This window comes from Sander vitreus, chromosome 15 (genome assembly GCF_031162955.1).
Source record: "Sander vitreus isolate 19-12246 chromosome 15, sanVit1, whole genome shotgun sequence".
Taxonomy (NCBI): domain Eukaryota; kingdom Metazoa; phylum Chordata; class Actinopteri; order Perciformes; family Percidae; genus Sander; species Sander vitreus.
In genome coordinates this window covers 4,324,537-4,346,082 of record NC_135869.1, presented here as the reverse complement: position 1 = coordinate 4,346,082, position 21,546 = coordinate 4,324,537, and the positions used below count along the sequence as shown (strand labels likewise).

Sequence of the window (21,546 nt, the reverse complement as noted above, 5' to 3'; positions counted from 1 at the left end):
AACTGCCACAAGTTGTTCTTCTTGTAATAAAGATCTCAAAGAGGAAAAACCCGCTGTATTTTTGTATTTTCATTGCATTTTTAATTTATAAAAAGTAAAATAAATAATGAATTTTAATATAAAGATATTAATGATTAATCGATAGTCTATTTCCGTTATTCTATTTTAACTTAATTCATGAATTAGTCCTATTTTATTTTTTTTGGGTCATTTTCAACCTTTATTAGACAGGACAGCTGAGGACATGAAAGGGGAGAGAGAGAAGGGGAGTGACTGTGTCGAGGAGTAATCTTCCTATATATGGGCGCCCGTGTGTTTTTAGGTGAAAGGTTATTAGCGTTTTCTTTATTTTTTTTTTTATTTGAGTCAGATAATACTGGATATGTTCATCAGTTCAGGCTATTCTCTGTAATATTTGTACAGAAGAGGATCAGGGCCACATGTGAAAAATGTGTTTGAGTTCTGAGTTTAAAGTCAGAATTGTGAGTTTTTTTTCTTTTTTTTTCTTTTTCAAAGTCAAAATTCTGAGTTTAAAGTCAGCGCTCTTGACCTTTTTTTTTTTTTTCTTCTCAGAATTCTGACGTTAAACTCACATTTGGTCCTCTTCTGTATATATTTGAGTCATTTTCTTACCGACCAGTTTCCATTCAGCAGTTTTAATAATCTGCTGGTCAGAAGGCGAAGGTCAGTTCAGTTTAGGTTTTGGCCTGCTGGTGGAGCCTTCAGATCGACGTTTACACAGGCAGGCTGAGCTGACAACTGAAGAAATATGAAATGCCGGAACATTGTATATGGGGAGACTGAGCTCTGTGCAGAGGCTTGTACTCCTTTGTGGGATGGGCGGTAGAGAAGAAGGTAGTTAATTTCACTTGTATGCTCCGGTATAATTTTGGAGAAAACTTGCATATAATAAACATGGACACTTTACGTTAACCACAACAATTTATGTATTTTTTGTTAACGTCATTTCACACACACACACACACACACACACACACACACACACACACACACACACACACACACACACAGCCTATCACCTGTTGGGGGTGGCTCTTCCTGCTTAGTAGCGATGGGACTGTGAGGTTGAGCGGACATTGTTTGCATATGGTTAGTGCCTGCAGTTTCTTGTGTTTAAGAGCGAGTCAAACAGGTTTGTCAAACTTTCCGTGTTATCTATCATAATCACCATTGCCCTGGATCAATAGCTAAGAGTAGAGCCTGAAGAAGAGAACATGGTAAATACTCATTCATCTTTCTGTAACATAAACTATAATGTTTTTGGTTCTCATGGTGACATTTTCTCTGTATTTCTGCGTGGTCTTAATAATAACTGCTGCTCCTGGTTTTCTAATACTCATCCAGAGTGATTTAGAATGTGTGCATAGTACTGGCATCATCAACTCTTCATTGATTTGATCCTGTAATGCTAGCCTACTGTTTTTGCTTCTTCTTTCTCTATTTTCGGTTAACATGTAATCCATTTTAAATGTAAACAAAATGTTATATGTTGTACTGTATTCAGAGTAGAAATAATTAGGCAACGAATTAATTAGGCAAGCAAAGAAATGAAACAAAAACATGTTTGACACAATTACATGTTAGGAGTTAAATACGACGTGGCGAGAGGTATGACTGGAAGAGGAACATACTGTAGGTGAAGTACTGTGCAGTTTATGAAATTAGGCCTTTTAGGGAAGCGCAACATACTCCTTTTTATTGTATTTATTTATTCATGTGTGTATGTACTGTATGTGTTAGATAAATAGTGCTGTAGTTGTCTTGTTCAATGTTTGTGTTGTGGTTATGTGTTAATATGCCTGTACTGTACAACAAGTTGCCTCTCGGGCAAGTCTAAGTCTTCTAAGTCTAAGTCTAAAGGCTTGATTAAATTAGCTTGGTTACTTACATTTCAGGAATTATGAGCCCAAACCTAAAAGTGTGTGTCTTTCGCTTCAGCAGGCTGTGATTACCAAAATACTACAGAGGGTTGCTGTTGTGTGTGCGATCATCCTGCCGATATTCTATTTCATTATATTCCATTACTGTTCTGGAGAGCTAAGACAAGAGGTTTCCACTATACAAAAGAGGTAAAGCCCACTCTGTGTGTGTGTGTGTGTGTGTGTGTGTGCGCTGCTTTTGTAGTTTGTCCTTTAGTTTCCCTAATTTGTAGAAAACGGCAACTGTGTTGACAGCAATATCCAAAGCAAAAATGTGCGTAAGAAGGCAAACAAACACAGGACTTCCACTAAGCACTTTCATAGGTGTCCCTTGTGGAACTAAACGTCAAACCGTCATTGTTAAAGTAATCAAAGTTTTACAGACCTTCGTCAGTGAGGCATTGACTGTCTGCGAGTCTGTGAAGTCACATTATGTTCTTATTTTAGTAGTTTTACGTGACTCATTTTAAGTAGGGCTGCACAATTAATCACAATTTTATCGAAATCGCAATATGAACTAGTGCAGTATCCAAATTGCAGGGGCGCATATGTGTCAAACCATTCTAAAATAAAGTATTGCGGTGCTGCAGAGATGTCCCAGCCTACAAAATGTATCCTACAGACTAAAGAAAAAATCTGGTACAGAGTTTGGTACAGATCCTCGCAAAAAATCACACTTCAATAATTCTTTTTGATAAGAAGGCCATTTTCTTATCTCCTTTTCTTCATTTAGGAGTTTGGAGCACGGGATGTGGAATTTACATGTAGGTCGAAACCTCTCTGTTTGAAAGACCACGTGGTCTCTGAGTCTTTTGTCTCTGAGTGCCGGTTGGCCACATGTTTTCTTTTGTACAAGATCAGTTTATGCACATTTGTTTGGATCCAACAGTCCCCCTTTTGGTCTAACGATCGGGTTGAACCCCGATATCTCCAATATCGAGAATCATATCCCAATCGCAATATCAGTCGAAAATAATCTCAATTAGATATTTTCCCTAATATCGTGCAGCCCTAATTTTAAGACAATCCCTGATGTTCTACTAACCCTTTGTATTTTTGTTGCCTAAACTTAACTACTTTCACCATGTTTTATTACTTATGTATGCACCCGTTAACGTAAAATAGAACACTTACAATCGATTACATTTTTTATTATAGTGTCAAATCATAACAGGTCACTTTACAGATAGGGTAGGTCTAGACCACACTCTATGACTTACAGAGACACAACAATTCTCCTGAAGAGCAAGCATTTGGTGCGACAGCGGTGAGGAAACTTTTTTTAACAGGCAGAAAACTCAGATAGAACATGGCTCTTGGTAGGCGGCCATCTAGTCTATATACTTGACGTTCCACTTCAGAGATTGAAATTCTGCCGGATTACACTTATTTAGGCTTGATATCCATTGCCTTGGGCTTCCTTTGTGTTCTCTCTCTAAACTCCAGACTCTGTCTGTCTGTCTGAGTTTTCTGTTGCATGACTAAAACTACGGTGGCTGACAGGGGCAAACGCACTGCAACTTAATGGAACACACGCAAATAGACAAAACACAAACAAATTAATAAAACCTCTTCATTAATTTGACAACACATGCGCAGCATTTAGCAAACACGCTGCAAATACACCCAACACAACCAAATACACAAACACGCTGCAAATATAGAAATGATGCAAAAAGAAACCACACAAACTCCGAAAACAGAAACGATGCAAAAAGAAAAGCACACAATTCCCGAAAACAAATGCAACAAAAAAACCGCTGCATCCAGATTACACAACGGAAGTTCTCCAGACCTCTAGAGGGAGCAGCTAGTGGAACAGCTGGATTTTCAACCCCACGGGGAGAGAGCGCTCTGCCTTTTTATTACCACGAGTTTACAGACACGTCTCTGCTGTGAAAATCAAGCTGTTCCACTTAGCGCTCCCCCTAGTTACCAGTACTATTTTGGCCAGGTCTGCCATTGCAAGACATGTCGCCCCATTTGAAACGCCTCACAAAAGGAGTTAACGGTGCACACTCTTGACGTTAAGCCAAAAACTCAGTCTTCCCTGTTTACACAACAACACAAAAACAGTATTTCTACAAATCTTCACCCTAGCCGGATTTTTCCAAAAGCTCCGTTTACAGTGACCTAAAAACTTGTGTGACGACAAAAGGCCAAAACGCATAGAAAAAGCTACGCTTCAAAAAACAACAACACTTGTGTACGTGTGGACTAAGCCTAAGATACAGTCATTCTGTGCGTTGCCCTGAAGCAATGTTGAACATTGTGCTTGTTCTTAAGTGATAACATGACAAAGAAGAGAACAGAATTGCGATCCTTCTGAACTCTTCTCCCCCCCCCCCCACACACACACACACACACACTTCCAGCTTGTCACTCCAGGGTCATATTCCCCCACCTGCTCCATGCACCTGTCCTGGCGGCTCAGTGCTGCTCAAAGATCACATCCCCAAGGATCAGTATGAGAAGATGGCCAAACGCCGAGCTAAGGAGCTCCAACAACACAAAGCCAGGTAGTGGATGGATGGATTTATAAATGAATGCATGTATTGGTGTCATTATTTAAATATTTCATTATTTATTAAGGATTGTACAGTACCCCCAATCATTACTGAGAGACCATATCCGGATAAAAAATGTGATCATTGTGAGCAGATTAGCCTATTGTCCATCCATCCATCTTCATCCGCTTATCCGGGGTCGGGTCGCGGGGGTAGCAGCTCCAGCAGGGGACCCCAAACTTCCCTTTCCCGGGCCACATTAACCAGCTCCGACTGGGGGATCCCGAGGCGTTCCCAGGCCAGGTTAGAGATATAATCCCTCCACCTAGTCCTGGGTCTCCCCCGAGGCCTCCTCCCAGCTGGACGTGCCTGGAACACCTCCCTAGGGAGGCGCCCAGGGGGCATCCTTACCAGATGCCCGAACCACCTCAACTGGCTCCTTTCGACGCAAAGGAGCAGCGGCTCTACTCCGAGCTCCTCACGGATAACTGAGCTTCTCACCCTATCTCTAAGGGAGACGCCAGCTACCCTCCTGAGGAAACCCATTTCGGCCGCTTGTACCCTGGATCTTGTTCTTTCGGTCATGACCCAGCCTTCATGACCATAGGTGAGGGTAGGAACAAAAACTGACCGGTAGATTGAGAGCTTTGCCTTCTGGCTCAGCTCTCTTTTCGTCTAACGGTGCGATAAATTGAATGTAATACCGCACCTGCTGTGCCGATTCTCCGACCAATCTCCCACTCCATTGTCCCCTCACTCGCGAACAAGACCCCAAGGTACTTGAACTCCTTCACTTGGGGTAAGGACTCATTCCCTACCTGGAGAAGGCACTCCATCGGTTTCCTGCTGAGAACCATGGCCTCCGATTTAGAGGTGCTGATCCTCATCCCAGCTGCTTCACACTCGGCTGCGAACCGATCCAGTGAGTGCTGAAGGTCTGCAGGCCGATGATGCCATCAGGACCACATCATCTGCAAAAAGCAGCGATGAGATCCCCAGCCCACCGAACTGCAACCCCTCTCCACCCCGACTACGCCTCGATATCCTGTCCATAAATACTACAAACAGGATTGGTGACAAGCGCAGCCCTGGCGGAGGCCAACTCTCACCTGAAAGCGAGTCCGACTTACTGCCGAGAACCCGGACACAGCTCTCGCTTTGGTCGTACAGAGATTGGATGGCCCTGAGAAGGGACCCCCTCGCCCTGTACTCCCGCAGCACCTCCCACAGTATCTCCCGGGGCACCCGGTCATACGCCTTCTCCAGATCCACAAAACACATGTAGACTGGTTGGGCATACTCCCAGGCTCCCTCCAGGATCCTTGCGAGAGTAAAGATCTGGTCCGTTGTTCCACGACCAGGGACGGAATCCGCATTGTTCCTCTTCAACCTGAGATTCGACTATCGACCGAACCCTCCTTTCCAGCACCTTGGAGTAGACTTTACCGGGAGGCTGAGAAGTGTGATACCCCTGTAATTGGCACACACCCTCTGGTCCCCCCTTTTTTAAAAAGGGGAACCACCACCCCGGTCTGCCACTCCTTAGGCACCGTCCCAGACTTCCACGCAATGTTGAAGAGCGTGTCAACCAAGACAACCCCATCCACACCCAGAGCTTTAAGCATTTCTGGACGGATCTCATCAATTCCTGGGGCTTTGCCACTGTGGAGTTGTTTAACTACCTCAGCAACCTCCACCAGGGAAATTGATGCCAATCCCCCCCTCATCCTCCAGCTCTGCCTCTACCATAGAGGGCGTATTAGTCGGATTTAGGAGTTCCTCAAAGTGCTCCTTCCACCGCCCTATTACCTCCTCAGTTGAGGTCAACAGCGTCCCATCCTTACTGTACACAGCTTGGATGGTTCCCCGCTTCCCCCCTCCTGAGGTGGCGAACGGTTTTCCAGAAGTACCTTGGTGCCGACCGAAAGTCCTTCTCCATGTCTTCTCCGAACTTCTCCCACACACGCTGCTTTGCCTCTTTCACGGCAGAGGCTGCAGCCCTTCGAGCCCTTCGGTACCTTGCAACTGCCTCCGGAGTCGTCTGGGATAACATATCCCGGAAAGACTCCTTCTTCAATCGGACGGCTTCCCTGACCACCGGTGTCCACCACGGTGTTCGTGGGTTACCGCCCCTTGAGGCACCCTAAGACCCTAAGACCACAGCTCCTCACCGCAGCTTCAGCAATGGAAACTTTGAACATTGTCCACTCAGGTTCAATGCCCCCAGCCTCCACAGGGATGCACGAAAAGCTCCGCCGGAGGTGTGAGTTGAAAGTCTGTCGGACAGGGGCCTCCTCCAGACGTTCCCAATTTACCCACACTACCCGTTTGGGCTTACCAGGTCTGTCCAGAGTCTTCCCCCACCCCTGACCCAACTCACCACCAGATGGTGATCGGTTGACAGCTCCGCCCCTCTCTTCACCCGAGTGTCCAAAACATATGGCCTCAGATCAGATGAAACGATTATAAAATCGATCATTGACCTTTGGCCTAGGGTGCTCTGGTACCAAGTACACTTATGAGCATCCCTATGTTCGAACATGGTGTTCGTTATAGACAATCCATGACTAGCACAGAAGTCCAACAACAAACAACCACTCTGGTTTAGATCAGGGAGGCCGTTCCTCCCAATCACGCCTCTCCATGTGTCTCCATCATTACCCACGTGCGCGTTGAAGTCCCCCCAGCAGAACTATGGAGTCCCCGACTGGAGCCCCATGCAGGACTCCACTCAAGGTCTCCAAGAAGGCCGAATACTCTGAACTCTTGTTTGGTGCATATGCACAAACAACAGTCAGAGTTTTCCCCCCCACAACCCGCAGGCGTAGGGAGGCGACCCTCTCGTCCACCGGGTTAAACTCCAACGTAGTGGCGCTCAGCCGGGGGCTTGTGAGTATCCCCACACCCGCCCGGCGCCTCACACCCTGGGCAACTCCGGAGAAGAAAAGAGTCCAACCCCTATCCAGGAGTATGGTTCCAGAACCAAGACTGTGCGTAGAGGTAAGCCCCACCAGATCTAACCGGTAGCGCTCCACCTCCCGCACAAGTTCCGGCTCCTTCACCCACAGAGAGGTGACATTCCACGTCCCCAGAGCCAGCCTCTGCTGCCCGGGTCTGGTCCGTCGAGGCCCCTGACCTTCACTGCCACCCATGTGGCAGCGCACCCGACCCCAGCGGTTCCTCCCACAGGTGGTGGGCCCATGGGATGGAGGGATGTCCGCCACGTAGCTTTTTCGGGCTGTGCCCGACCGGGCTCCGTGGCAAACCCGGCCACCAGACGCTCGCTGACGAGCCCTCCATCTGGGCCTGGCTCCAGACGGGGGCCCCGGGCTTCCTCCGGGCAGGGTCACTTCATCCCTTCCTCGATTTTTCATAGGATTTTTTGAACCATTCTTTGTCTGGCCCCTCACCTGAGACCACTTTGCCTTGGGAGACCCTACCAGGAGCACAAAGCTCCAGACAACACAGCCCTCAGGTTCATAGGGACACACAAACCTCTCCACCACGATAAGGTGATGGTTCCCGGAGAAGTAGCCTATTGTTACCGTATTATTATTTTCTTTTTTTTTACCATGTTCTTATTTAGATGTTCTGTCACCTTGAGATGTTTTTCCCCATTAATACCCTCAGGTTTTGCCCATGAATACCCTAGAACAGAAATGAATACCCAGTGATACCCGTTATTTTTGTATTGTATTTTTATTGTATATTTTTTATTTTTTACAAGGTTATTACCTTTTTGTAAGTGAAACATATTACCCCAGTATTCCTTTGTTGTAACCAAGATATTGTCCCCTTAGTAGGTTGTTATCGTTGAGCTGCATGGTAAAACCGTTTCTTCATGCTTATTAGTTTGCTTCCACAAAAGTGACATTTAGCAGAAAGCATGACAATTACGGGTTGGCACAAACATACGGAGCCCCAGACGTGACATCCGGGAAAAAAAAATATATTGTGGCCACGAAAAACAAATTTGTGGTCACGAAATGCTACTTTTTCACGACAGCGATAACCCAGAGCAAGCTAAAGATGCTGTGATTGAATTGCATTTTAGGCTGGGAATGAGTTACAAAGACATTCTAAAAAAACCTGGTATTGCAAGGAATCGTTATTACCAAGAGGCATTTAAACAGAATATTGAGAGCCCGGATGCTTTACCCAGAAACTGTGACCGCAGAGGCCGCTGCTGCACATCGTCTGCCCGTGTGTGGTAGACAATAGAGGGCGAAGAAGAGCGTCTACGCAAACGGCGTAAACATGAATACATTACATCCAGGGGTTACAGCTGTATGATTATTCGCGGTTTGTTATTGCTTCCTAAGGAGAAGAGAGTAAACCACTGGTGACCATATTAACCACCTCAGGCATAGTAACATATATTTATCTGAAAGTAAATAAAATATATTAAAGTACATTTTCTCTGAAATGTTTCTAAACATGTATTTCTTTGTGACTGCATGCACGATAGGTTACATTTGTAATAGCCTACCTAAAACCTCACACTAGACCTACATTTAAAACTTAAAATAATCATATTCTACTGTAAAGAAAAGAAATAACTAAATATTTAATGGACCAGCACATTGGGTAAATTGTCAGAATATGTGACCCCCACTGTAGCTGCTTAATAAAGGCGTTAACCTTCAAAATATTGTTTGGGGTAGTTATCTCATCCCTTCACACTAATCTGGACACGTTTTCTTATTTATAGTCATCACAGAGCCAGTACAACAGAGGCCACCATATCTGACAAGTAGCAGCCATCAGAATGTGTGACCCCACTGTAACTGCTACTCCCGGGATGAGATAACTACCCCAAACAATATTTTGAAGTTGAACTCCTTTATTAAGCAGTTCCAGTGGGGTCACATATAACTTACCCAATGTGCTGGTCCATTACATATTTAGTTATTTCTTTTCTTTACAGTAGAATATGATTATTTTAATGTAGGTCTAGTGTGAGGTTTTAGGTAGGTTATTACAAATGTAACTCGTGCATGCAGTCACAAAGAAGTACGTTTAGAAACATTTCAGAGAAATGTACCTTAAAGCTACATTGTGTAAGAATTTCTCCCATCTAGCGGTGAAATTGTATATGACAACCAACTGAATATTACTTTCTAGCCCTTCCTCCTACGGTGGCCGAACCCAAAATGATCTCTTAGTATCTCCATCGTTTACACGCAGCTGTTCTAGCCACTCCAATATCGTTGCTTTGCCTGTCGTGTTGTCGTTTTAATTCTCTTTCTCGCTTCCCTGGCGAGTAATCTCCCCCTGGCATTCGTCACGGTGCCGATAGGTGTAAGAGGGCCAAATGCGGAGGTATGTCCCTCTTTGGCTAATGTATTTTAAAAGATGGAGGCGCTACAGGGCTGCCGTCATTAGAGCGAGTAGCTCCTATGTATTCCGAATGATTCTACGCTTATGAGAATACTTTGATTAGTTGGTGGAAGTAATTACACATGAATGAGTACATATTTCTGAAAGAACAAAGTGTTAGGGGCTTGTTCTGACCCAGAACGCAGAGATTTCACACACAGACCATGAAAGCAGTTTGTAAAGGTTTTAATGAACAAAATGGTACTCAGAGATACAGTGTGGGTTCTGTCTGAGCGGGGAATCTCCCGGCTGGTCCGAGTACCGAGGCGAGCCAGGGGGGGAAGGATCCAGGTCGTACGAGACTCGAGGCGGACAGGCAGGGAAGAGTTCACAGAAGTTTCCACAGGTGGAGGATGAGGCTGGACGGTGAGGCTGGAAGCCTGTAGGCACAGTGGAGGAGGCAGCAGGTCTGAGCGGTCACTGGACAGAAACACGGGGTAAGTATGAGCTCAGGAGAACAAAGACAAAAGCTAGGGTGCACAAGACAACACGGACACAACTTGAGTAAACTGAGAACTCAGAGCCAAGTTACCACATGGGTGTAGATAACGAACTGGCGCCGAAGAGGTGATCAGCCCGGGTTTAAGTATTGCTGCAATGAATCTTGTAGATGAGCTGCAGCTGTGAGGAACAGCTGTGCGGTATTGATTCGGCCACGTCCCTTGACCTACTTTCCTCTGAACACACCTCCAGCACTCCAGGTGGAAAAACACAGATACACACAGACAAACAGAGAACAAAAACACCCAAAACAGGGCGGAGAGAGAGAGCTGCCCATAACACAAAGGGGTTTTTGACACAATGTAGGTTTAATATATTTGATTTACTTTCAGGTGGTTCAGGTTTTTTTACTGGGAGCACTGTAGCCCCTAACTGAAAAGTTTAGGGGCACAAGCAGAAAATTTAGGGGGCGCACACCTTAAATCGACCCCAAACACAATTTTTCATATTTTCCCCATGTATTGTATACTGTCAGTGTAATGTATTACTGCCACTGACTCATTCAGGCTCACGTTCAAAGTATTTTCAAACAAAACTGAGGCTAGCTCGCCCCTCCCTCCTCCTCATCCCGTCCCCTCCCTTCCGTGCTTCCTTGCACTAACCCCCCCAACCCCCCCCACCCCCAAAATCCTTCTTGTCGGTTATTGGCTGGAACGCTGTTTGTTATGTTTCGTGGGTGCAGGTTGGCCAGTTTGTTTTTGTTGCCGTTTGTGGAGCCTGGGCTGTCTACAGCTGTTTTTTTTACGGTGTGATCAGGGGACAGGCAGCTCGCGGATAGTGAGGAGATGTTTGCTGTATGTGACAAAAAATGTTGTAGCCTAAAAAACACGTGACATCGCTTAGAGCACCTTTAACATGTCACAGCATACTCTATGCTTGAGGCTAAGATTGTGGGGGTCCGGTCTGGAGCCCTGTGGTTAATATGGTCACCAGTGGTTTACTCTCTTCTCTTTAGGAAGCAATAACAAACTGCGTATAATCATACAGCTTGCATCCGTGGATGTAATGTATTCATGTTTACGCCGTTTGCGTAGACACTCTTCTTCGCCCTCCATTGTCTACCACGCACGGGCAGACGATGTGCAGCAGCGGCCTCTGCGGTCACAGTTTCTGATGGGTCACTGCTGTTTTATGACCTTACCTCCTCTTCACCCTCACCTCCACAGGACTACATCTGTATTATCTAGACTGCTGATTGCTTTGCCAAACTCTCCTCTGCAGTATCCTATCCAAGGTTTTACAGTACGGCCTTTGACCACCAGTCCCATACCAGGTTTGTTACACAATGAATTACACAAAGGTTTGAAGTCAATTAATTACTTATAGCTAATTATAGCAATAGCAAGTTGGGTTGGTTTGGGTAGGTCATGGAAAAATACAGTGAAAAATAATGCACTCAGGGAGCTAAATCTGTTGGGACCAAAATGTGTCTAAGCAACCAGAATTTAGGGGATTTAGTCAAGCCATAAATGAAACATGGCTGGAATATCTGGTGAAATGAACTGTCATAGTGTATCTTAAAACGTATGGGTGTAAGCCAATACAAAACATATGGTAACTGAGAGTAGTAATAACCAACAAACAATACCACAGCAAATGAGTTGACTTAGCAATATGAAAGGTGTGTTCCTGATCCTGACACACTGTGTGTTTATTTCCAGGGCAGAGTTACCATAGTACAGCTCAAACAGCTGCTTGGGGATTTTTTAGCAGTTTAAGAGGAGGACGTTCCAAAGCCAGAGATGTGTCCTGTTAAAGTATGAAAGCATGAGGTGATTTTGATTTCAGGTTTAGCACTGCATGCGGGACAAAGAAGCAGCTACAAGGTTGGTGTGATCCCATCCCACATGTGATGCAACAAATCGGTTGGTCAATCTCACGCAATACAATCTGTTTTTATAGAAATAATTTCTTGGCTTGGTGCTGATATTACTATGGCATGACATCAGTTAACATCATTGTACAGCAGCCATCTTGCTGTTAACCTTAGAAATGGGGGCATAAATTTCACTGCAACTACGGGGTACAGGTCCTGAAACCGCTGCAATTATTGCTTTTGTATTTGATTTTGAAAGCTGATTTTTATTCAGTTTTATTTTGAATTTTGACTCTTGATTCTTTTTTTTTCGCCAAAAAGTCTAAATATTATTTTGTCCATATTTGTATTCTTGTCATAATGTCAGGAAAACACTTTCCCTGAAAAGCCAGAAGGAAACGGTGATGAATATTATGGTAGAGTTTGACTGTGAATGAGACGCAATTACCATTTGGCTTTCAAAATGTCTTGACCAATGTGCCCTGGCGTTGAGGTCTGTGGTGTAGCTGCTCACCTTGTTCTTGCAGCTTGTGCTAGATGTGCGCAGACAGCACAGCGCTCTCCTTGCTTTCTCTGATTCTCTGATTGTGGTGTGGGACTGGCCTTCTTCCATCTTGGGAAATAAATAAAAATGTAATGATATATTACAAAAGAATGATACTAAAAGCCTGGTGCCCAAAAAAGCGGTAACTTCCGTGCCTAAAAAGTGAACCCAATGCGGAAGCCTGCATTTTATCAACTTTCCAGCAGGGGGGCGACTCCACTGGTTGCAAAAAGAAGTCTGTAACCCTGTAGGGGCGTGGCTACAAAACAACCTGTCAATCAGGACAGAGGCTTAGCAATGCTAACCATGGCCCTGTGTACATTTAAAATAGCCGTGAACTTGTTTTTGGGTGTTGCCCATGCTCTCTCTGTAAGTTTTCACTTCATCAAAGCTGATTGGAACATTTTGGTCGGCTAAAACTGTCTTGTTCAGCTTTCTCCCAACCAAAGCTAGCTAGCTAGTAACTTAAGAGAAAGTCTGCCGATTTTCAACCAGCTCTTAGTGGTTTACATATGAACGGCACCAGGATGACTCGCTTCAGAAGGGTTGAAAATTGTCAACTCTCCCTCTTTAGCATTTAGCATAGCGCAGCGCCATTGAAACCATACACAACACTGGCTTCGCGTCATTCTCCCCAGCTCCGCCCTTTTGTCCAAATATGGTTACTTCTGGCTCTAAAATACCAAGATGGCGATGACCAAAATGCAAACTCGAAGCTTGAAAACGGAAGTCCACAAACCAATGGGTGACATCACCAATGCTACGTCCATTATTTTTACAATCTATGTGCCCAAACTGAACTTCTTGCTTCAGGTTACTTGCATAGTTTTTTTTTTGCAAACAAAAATATTACATTCCAAGAATTATCTTTAGTATAGATTTCATGAACTTTCTTTTAATCTTTACAAATTTCATAAAATGGTAAAATATGAAGATTTTCTTTTTGATACACCATTTCACGATTTTAGGCTAATTCCACTTGTTTTTAGCAAGCAAAGCCAGGAAATCCAAGCAACTGGAGCCTCCAACAATTTGCCAGCAGTTAGCTATAGACCAACCAAGCTTCAAGCTAAAGGTCCTTAAATTAACATAAGAACCTAAGCTGGAGAATCCTGGTCAGATCTATGGACTGACCACTGTACGCGACTTCTAGCAACCAGAGGAATTTTCCGTAGCTGGTGAGCAAGCCAGCCTAAAGACAACTACACTCAAAAACCGAGGAAGATAGGACAGAAGGATAGGATCCTTGTACAAAGTCACAATTTTCCTGGACATGATTTAAATCATTATTTGAAATTAATGTAGATAATAGAAGATTTACTCTGGTGTGTCTACTCTAGGTGTCCTTGAATGTGTCCAAAGGGGTCCTGACTACGGAGAATCTAGCTGAAGGGGTGAAGGTCCAAGGTGAGATTTCGATATCAGAACTAACTTCATATAGGTTGTAGTTGGATTTGACTAAGTCTGATTTGTTTAAGCAAATGAGCTTTAGCCTACTCCTGCCTGAAAGACATTTGAATCAGATGTGATTCCTGCTGTGACCGTGCTTTCGAAACTTTTGACAGATGAGGGAACCTGTAGAGGCTAAGCCCAAGCTTTAAGTCCCTGAGGTACCATGGGTTGAACAGTTGACACACCTTTTACCTTGTAGGTCAATTAGATGAAGAAGAAGTTATATATGGCATACATGTATATGGCGTACATGTGCATGGCGTGTATGGGTATGTGTGTTCGTGCAGTCTGTAGTGGTGTTGTCAAAAAACTGTCTGTCTGTGCTTCCGAGTAGAACACCAAGTCTGACATCGCTAGACCTATCGCCACAGCGCTGCAGAGTTAGGTCGGGCTCTACCACACAAACATTCCAGGATAGGAGAAAAAAAAAAACACTCTGGGTTGTTTGCATTTATTTAAACCAATCACAATCAGTTTGGGCGGTGCTAAGCTCCACTAGCAGATAAGGTGGCTCTGCAAAATGGTCTCAGGAAGGAACTTGTTTTGGTGGAACATTTGCACCCCGCAAAGGAAAACGCCACATACAATATGGAATGAAGTTAACTGTTATAATACAGTAACATGAGTTATATAAATTAGCTGGATGCACGGTTAAACATAATTTGCTCTTAACAGTGTATCGCCGTGTGCATTTTGTCCGTAGCAAATCCCCGCCAATCGGTCCCTGCCTTGTTGCACGATCCAAATTTTCTTTCAAACTTGACATTTTCAGCATGTAGGTTGCTAGCTCGAAGTTTGTTGTGGTTTCCCAAAGCGAACAGAGTTAGACAACAGCAACACACCTCGCTGGAACATCTGGCGCGTTTATTCTGGAAATGAACTTCCGTCGACCCAGACTAAGAACACCTGACCAACCAAATATTGCTTCCTATTTATCCCCTGAGCTCAAATTGGCTCTTACAGAACATAAACTGCAGCCATCAAGTGACAAATCTCTACTGCATGGCAACTGTACTCTAGGTAAAGGGTGTATAAAGATATTTTTTTTCTCAAACATCAGTGCTACAGACACCAAAGAGTTGGTGATGCTGGACCTGCAGAAGGTTCATGCTTCTCACTGTTCCAAAAAAGGCCAACCCTGAAATTTCACCAGGCACAGGTACGCCGCGCACTGGCTACGTCATAGTTTTGTTCGGTCAGCCACCATGCACCATAACACATGGGAGCGTCTCAGAAACAGATTGTTTTGCCTGCCCAACTCGCAGATTCCATTGTTTTGGTAATATTTCCTGGATATTTATGCTTCTACCATAAAAGTAAGTAGTCTACATAGTTAAATGGTGTCTTCCATTTAGTCCGGTTATGGACGACACGGATCAAAGATTTGTGGCAAAGGGTGTTTAATTAAAAAATTGACTGGATGCTAGCCCTTCCAATCCCTGCCTGGCCTGTTGAACGCCCCACGTTTCCATCAGAAATAGACCTGGTTCATATTTGTAGTGGAGCAGAGTTGAGAGCAGCTTTTGGAACACTTTTACAATGTGTTGGTGGAAATCGCAAGCATTGTCTTGAGTGGCCGAAATTGCTGGCGGGGGCCGCAGCGTCAGATGTTGTTAGAACTGTAACGATATAATATCGGTATGTAATACTTGTACTTACATTTGGGTATCGGTGCATCCCTAGCAAAGTATAGCTACTTGAGTATTTAAACAAACTACATTTTATATTGCACTTATTAACTAATCAAAGTATCACAGTAATTCTTGTTAAAATCTGTTTTTTTATGTTTTGGCAAAAAAAATTGACAGGTGGTGGTGGGACCAGACTTATTATGGAGTCTAGCAGCCTGGTGATCCTCAACGACGCGCTGGCTAAAGTGATCTACACCAGCACTGTCTACCATATACACACTGGAGACCTCGGTATGCATCTAAGAAATAGGAACTGAGCTAGAAAACCGAATCTTGATGTGAAATGGCTGTCGTTGCAGAAATGAAATGCACAAAATAACGCAAGTCCTAATATGGTTAATGTAATCAAAAACAATTGTTGTACAGGTATGAATGTGTGGTTCTGTGTGTGTTTACTAGAATTAGTGAAATGCAGCTTAATTTAAGCCCACGTTGTTTTCTAAATATCAACAACTAGTACGTTAGGAGTAAGACACTGCTTAGCTGTCCTTTTCTGTACCTAGCATGCTTCCAGTTTGAAAACCACGAAGCTGTGTTTCCCATTACCATCAAACAGCCTCAGCTGCCAGTGCTGCACGACATGGGGACAGGTAGGAGTGCACTCAACATGGAGTCTGGTGGATAAAAATTAAGTTAACATTTAATTATTATCAATAGCAGGAAAGTGCTGCTTCTATGCTCTGTGGGTTGAGCCAATGAAGCATTAATCAGTTTGATGTCACAGCAGGTTATTTTCATGAGATAAACGACTAGTCAAATTTAAAATCTACCTTTTGTATAAAAGATACAGCAAGAAGAATGATGAAACTGACGTGCTTTGGGGTAAACAGCATAGCTTAAGTGCCTTAAACCTGCATTTTATCAAATTTCCAGCAGGGGGCGACTCCACTGGTTGCAAAAAGAAGTCAGCTTGTAAAAAAGTTTACGGCAAAATGAACATAATTCAGTCACTAGTTTCAAGTCTTCTTCAACACAGCATGTTCATTTTTGTAAATGAGGGTCCCATTTGTTTTAAAATTGACGATAAAGCAGGGGATGCTTTAGGGGCGGGGCTACCAGCTGACCTGTCAATCAGGATAGAGACTTAGCTATGCTAACCATGGCACTGTGTACATTAAAACAGCCGTCAACTTGTTTATGGGTGTTGCCAATGTTTTTATCCTAAACTTAGACCCTCTCACTGTGTGTATCATTTCATCAACATTAATTTTAACATCTTGGTCGCCTAAAAATGCCTTGTTCAGCGTTCTGCCAACCAAGCTAGCTAGCTAGTGCTAACATTAGCTGGTGACCTAAGGGAAAGTTTGCTGTTTTTCTGTGTACTGCCGTACATGCAGATGAATGGCTCCAATACCCGGAGGTCCACTGGATGACTCGCTTCAGAAGGGTTGAAAATTGGCAACTTACCCTCTTTAGCATTTAGCTTAGCGCAGCACTATTGTAACCATAAACAACACTGGCAATCACTAAAATATCATCCTCCCCAGCTCCACCCTCTCTTCAAAAAATCAACATGTTTGGTTTTAAAAAACCAAGATGGCGACAGTGGCCAAATTGCCAAACTTGAGGCTTCAAAATGAACGCCACGGTGCTACTTCCACTATTTTTACAGTCTGTGGTAAACAGCTTTGGACTTTTTTTTTTATAGTGTATCTGCACATGAATATTTGATTTGTAAATCGAGGATTTAAAAAAAAAATAATCATCAAACAACACTGATCTGTATTATATCTGTTATTCACTGATGAATCTATACCAACACATGCTAATCTGCTGTTAAAAAAGAAGGCAGCTAGCAAGTTCATGTACTCTAATCATAATGTCTTTGTGTCTTTTCTTGAACTAACTCTTTGCCTACTTCTGTCTGTCAGATATCAGCTCTCATGTCACCATCGCCACAAAGACATTTCTGCGCTACCCACAACTCAAGGTGTTGTTGAGTAGCATCCGGCGTTTCTATAGCAACATAGAAGTCATCATTGCAGATGACAGCTTTGAACCAGAGCACATTACTGGAGAACACATCCGGCAGTACTTAATGCCTCCAGCACAGGTACACACACACACGGACAAATAAAAATATGTTTTTTGAAAATTAAACCATGTAAACCTATTCTGATACAATCTCAAATTACAATTATGAACCTGAAAATGAGCATAATATGAGCATTGTAATGCTCTGCATTGTATTGTACTTGTCACCTGAAATGAACATTTAAAGATTTTAAAAGATTCCAAAGATGAACGTTGTTTTTTTCTTCCTCAGGGCTGGTTTGCTGGCAGGAATCTGGCCGTCTCCCAGGTAACCACCAAGTACTTCCTGTGGGTGGACGATGACTTTTTGTTCACGGGGAACACAAAGGTAGAGAAGCTGGTGGAGGTGATGGAGGCGGTCCCAGAACTGGACGTGGTAAGAATGAGAGTGATGTCTGAGTGGTCAGCTTGTGTTGATGATTTTCATGTAAAAATGTTTTAAGTGCATTGTTATTTCTGTAGTCAGGTGTGCACACAGGGCCAGCCCCGTACTTTCAGGGGCCGTGAGCAAGATTTGGTTTGGCGTGTTGCCACTTCACCTGGCACTGAAGTCACGGAAGTATAAATAAGGTTGTAAAGACCAAAGAGAGACCTATTGGCAGCAACACAGTCTTTAAATATGCTGTGTAATCAGGTGTGATGATAGCGTGTGACTGGCTTTAGTCACAAGGTCACAATTCTCTAAAGTCGCTTTTCCATTACATGGTACCTGCTCGACTCGCCTTGACTCTACTCGCCTTTTTTGGTTTTCCATTACGAAAAAAAGTACCTGGTACCTGCTAACAGGTACTTTTTTTAGTACCACCTCAGTTAAGGTTCCAAGCGAGCTCAGGCGAGCCGAAAAGGTGACGTGAAAGCGACGGACGGGGGTGTCCTGAACAAACCCGCTATTTTTAATAAAATAGTTCAGCCAGCTGTGTTTTTTATTGCTGCCTCCAGCTTCATTTGAAACTAAATGTGTCTTCTGGCTGTGGCAACAACAACACACCTTCCACGTTCTGTGTGTCGCGTTAGGTCACGGCAGTTTCCTGGAGGCGCCGCTTGTTTTACAGTTCTGCGGAGGCTCCAGGCAGAGCTTTCGCCGTAGCCTACACACACACACACACACACACACACACACACACGGCCGGCTCGACGCACGCACCAGCGCACAAGTATAAACATCAGGCCACTTACATAGTATACGGCGAAAGCTCTGCGTGGAGCCTCCACAGAACTGTAAAACAAGCTCAAGTGGCCTGATGTTTATAGCCACGCTGAGGCGGTACTAAAATCTGCAATGGAAAACGGACGCACATTGTGTCGAGTCGAGGCAAATCGAGCAGGTATCATGTAATGGAAAAACGCCATAAATCTGCAGCTGCCTCTGCAGCTGCCTTAGCTTCACACTCTTCTGTTGGTGCATTGAATGTGGCCTCTCTGCGTGCTTTCTCAACATTTGCATTCTCTATTTGGCGCTTTGCACAGGCTGCTCGTGTGTATGCAGCATATGCAGCATATTCTGACTTGACATCCAGGTCTTGAATATTAATATTGTCAGGGTTTGGGTCTGGCATTGTCATACAGGACAGGTGGATGTGCCCAGTCCACAGGAAAATGCTCTTGAAGATGTAGTTTTATGTTGTGTTTTTATTTAGTGAGCGATAACCTTTTAGGTCCCGTGGATTCTCGTAGATGGATATGCATTCTCTCTTCACAGTTTGTCATAATAGTTTATCTTTATACAGTTCGGTCCTGGCTAACACTGTGAATGGTCCTTCTCAGGGCCTTTGCTGCCTTTTCCTGGGTCTGATGTGGGTTGGCTCTGTGTCCACAGATAACTAGTACTCAATGGAGTTCCTATAGCTTTAAAGGTTCAGTGTGTAGGATTTAGTGACATCTAGCCAGGGCCGATGTGTGTCTTGCTCGTGCCCAGGACAAGATCATCTCCAAACACCACCCCCGTAGATTATTTTTAAACGGTCACAGGGTCCTTTTGGGCACCCAGGGACTGGGGTAACTGACAAGGTGTACCACCTGTCAGTGGTCCTACATCTAGCGTTGAGGTTGCGGATTGCAACCAACTGGAACTTCAAGTGTGTATTACAACTATGGTGGCCGATGCAAAAATACAAATTGCCCTATCTGGGCCAGTGTTTGGTTTGTCCATTCTGGGCTACTGTAGAAACATGGCAGTGCAACACGGCGGACTCTGCACCGTATGTAGATATAAACTGCTCATTCTAGGGTAACAAAAACTCAACAAATCTTAGTTTCAGGTGTTACACACTAAATAAAACATACTTCTTAATATTATATTCGACTTCTGCCAATCGAGCCCCCTAAATCTTACACACTTCCTGTCCTTTAAGTTTACTCACTTTGCATGCTTGAGGTTTCTGCTCATCGCCAAATTTACTTATGAATCCTCTCTGCATTTCTTTGTTGATTTGATCAATTGTGCTTGATATTTCTGAATAAGGACTCTCTATCCGACGTCCATGTGTGGGCAGAGAGTCCAGTAGCTGGAAGACAAGTTCTAGACTTGTTTTTGATTAAAATAATAATAAAATGTACTATTTCTCTTCCTATGCACATTATTTTTTTTTTTTTACAACCACTACATCTGTCAACAGAAGACTTTCCCAGCATGTATTTGGCAAGAGACAGGTACACAATGGACTGGTAGCCAGTTTATGACCAGTTCTCTTGTCTCTTTGTTCTCATCAGCTAGGTGGGACAGTACAAGGGAACCAGTTTTATTTCTCTCTTCTCTATGAGGAAGGAGAGGAAATGGAAGGCGGGTGCCTGTACAGGAAGTCTCAAGGGAAGTTCCAATCACTTCGTGGTTACCCACGATGCTTTCTGGCCAGTGGGGTGGTCAACTTCTTTCTGGCTCGCACAGATGCCGTCCAGAGGGTGGGATTTGACCCTAAGCTCCAAAGGGTAGCGCACTCAGGTAGGTCTAGTCCCAGACAGTTTGTCCACACACTTTCAGTTTTAGTTGGCATGATACAAGCAGGTGTTAAAGGCCAAATGTCTGTTTCTGACTCTAGAGTTCTTTATGGATGGCCTGGGCTCGTTGCTGGTCGCCACGTGTGACCATGTGTCCATTGACCATCAGCCCAAAACAGGCAACAACAAGGACAATGCTCACTACTCCCGTTTTAGAAACCCTGGAAACAGTGACGTGGAGTTCAAACTGCAGCTTCACTTTTTCAAAAACCACCTAAAGTGTGTCAGATATGGATAGATGACTACAAAAGGACATTGGGTTACATATTTCCCTCCAGTTATTCAAATACATAGTTTGATCCGTTCTGATTTTGACCCTATTTATGAATCTCCTTACAATGTCGCCCCCTCTGGGATAGGGAGAGACTCTTTTAATACCAATAAACCAGAGAATTGCTGCTTAAAGTTAAATGCAGGGCCTGTATGAATGCAATTTTAAGTTAAGTTTTTAATTAGAAATCTTTTTTTTCCTCTCTTTATCTTCCAAAATGTATTTCATTTTATATCTTTGTTTAAGCTTTTTCTTTATTGTGTGTATTATCATTGGGTGCTTTATAAAATGTTCTCTCATATAAAGATATATTAATAAGGTTTGCATGGATTGCTATTTGTATAGTTTGTCTGAATCCCAGCTTGTTTGAACCCAACACAACCCATTGTTCATGTTAATAAAAGATTCTAGATTGTA

The 21,546-nt window shown here is 43.8% G+C and overlaps 1 protein-coding gene across 3 annotated transcripts; it reads left to right on the top strand.

Moving 5' to 3' along the window:
- Window positions 1-1,072: 1,072 nt before the first annotated feature.
- Window positions 1,073-21,546, top strand: LOC144529919 (beta-1,4 N-acetylgalactosaminyltransferase 2-like). Of its 3 annotated transcripts, none has more exons than XM_078269291.1 (12): window positions 1,073-1,238; window positions 1,963-2,090; window positions 4,316-4,459; window positions 11,494-11,600; window positions 12,116-12,153; window positions 14,028-14,094; window positions 15,948-16,061; window positions 16,334-16,420; window positions 17,702-17,883; window positions 18,097-18,240; window positions 20,574-20,802; window positions 20,900-21,546. In XM_078269291.1, exons 1-12 carry the CDS (start codon window positions 1,236-1,238, stop codon window positions 21,094-21,096), a joined length of 1,440 nt encoding a protein of 479 aa, XP_078125417.1. In that variant the 5' UTR covers window positions 1,073-1,235; the 3' UTR covers window positions 21,097-21,546. The 3 variants fall into 3 exon arrangements, with proteins under 3 accessions (XP_078125417.1, XP_078125416.1, XP_078125418.1); XM_078269290.1 differs by having other exon boundaries at window positions 1,960-2,090; XM_078269292.1 differs by lacking the exon at window positions 4,316-4,459 and having other exon boundaries at window positions 1,960-2,090.

Bases quoted from the DNA above. Each gene is read 5' to 3' on its own strand.
- LOC144529919 (XM_078269290.1), top strand. The intron at 17,884-18,096 runs GTACACACACAC...TTTCTTCCTCAG, and splicing joins ACTTAATGCCTCCAGCACAG to GGCTGGTTTGCTGGCAGGAA. The intron at 20,803-20,899 runs GTAGGTCTAGTC...TTCTGACTCTAG, and splicing joins CCAAAGGGTAGCGCACTCAG to AGTTCTTTATGGATGGCCTG.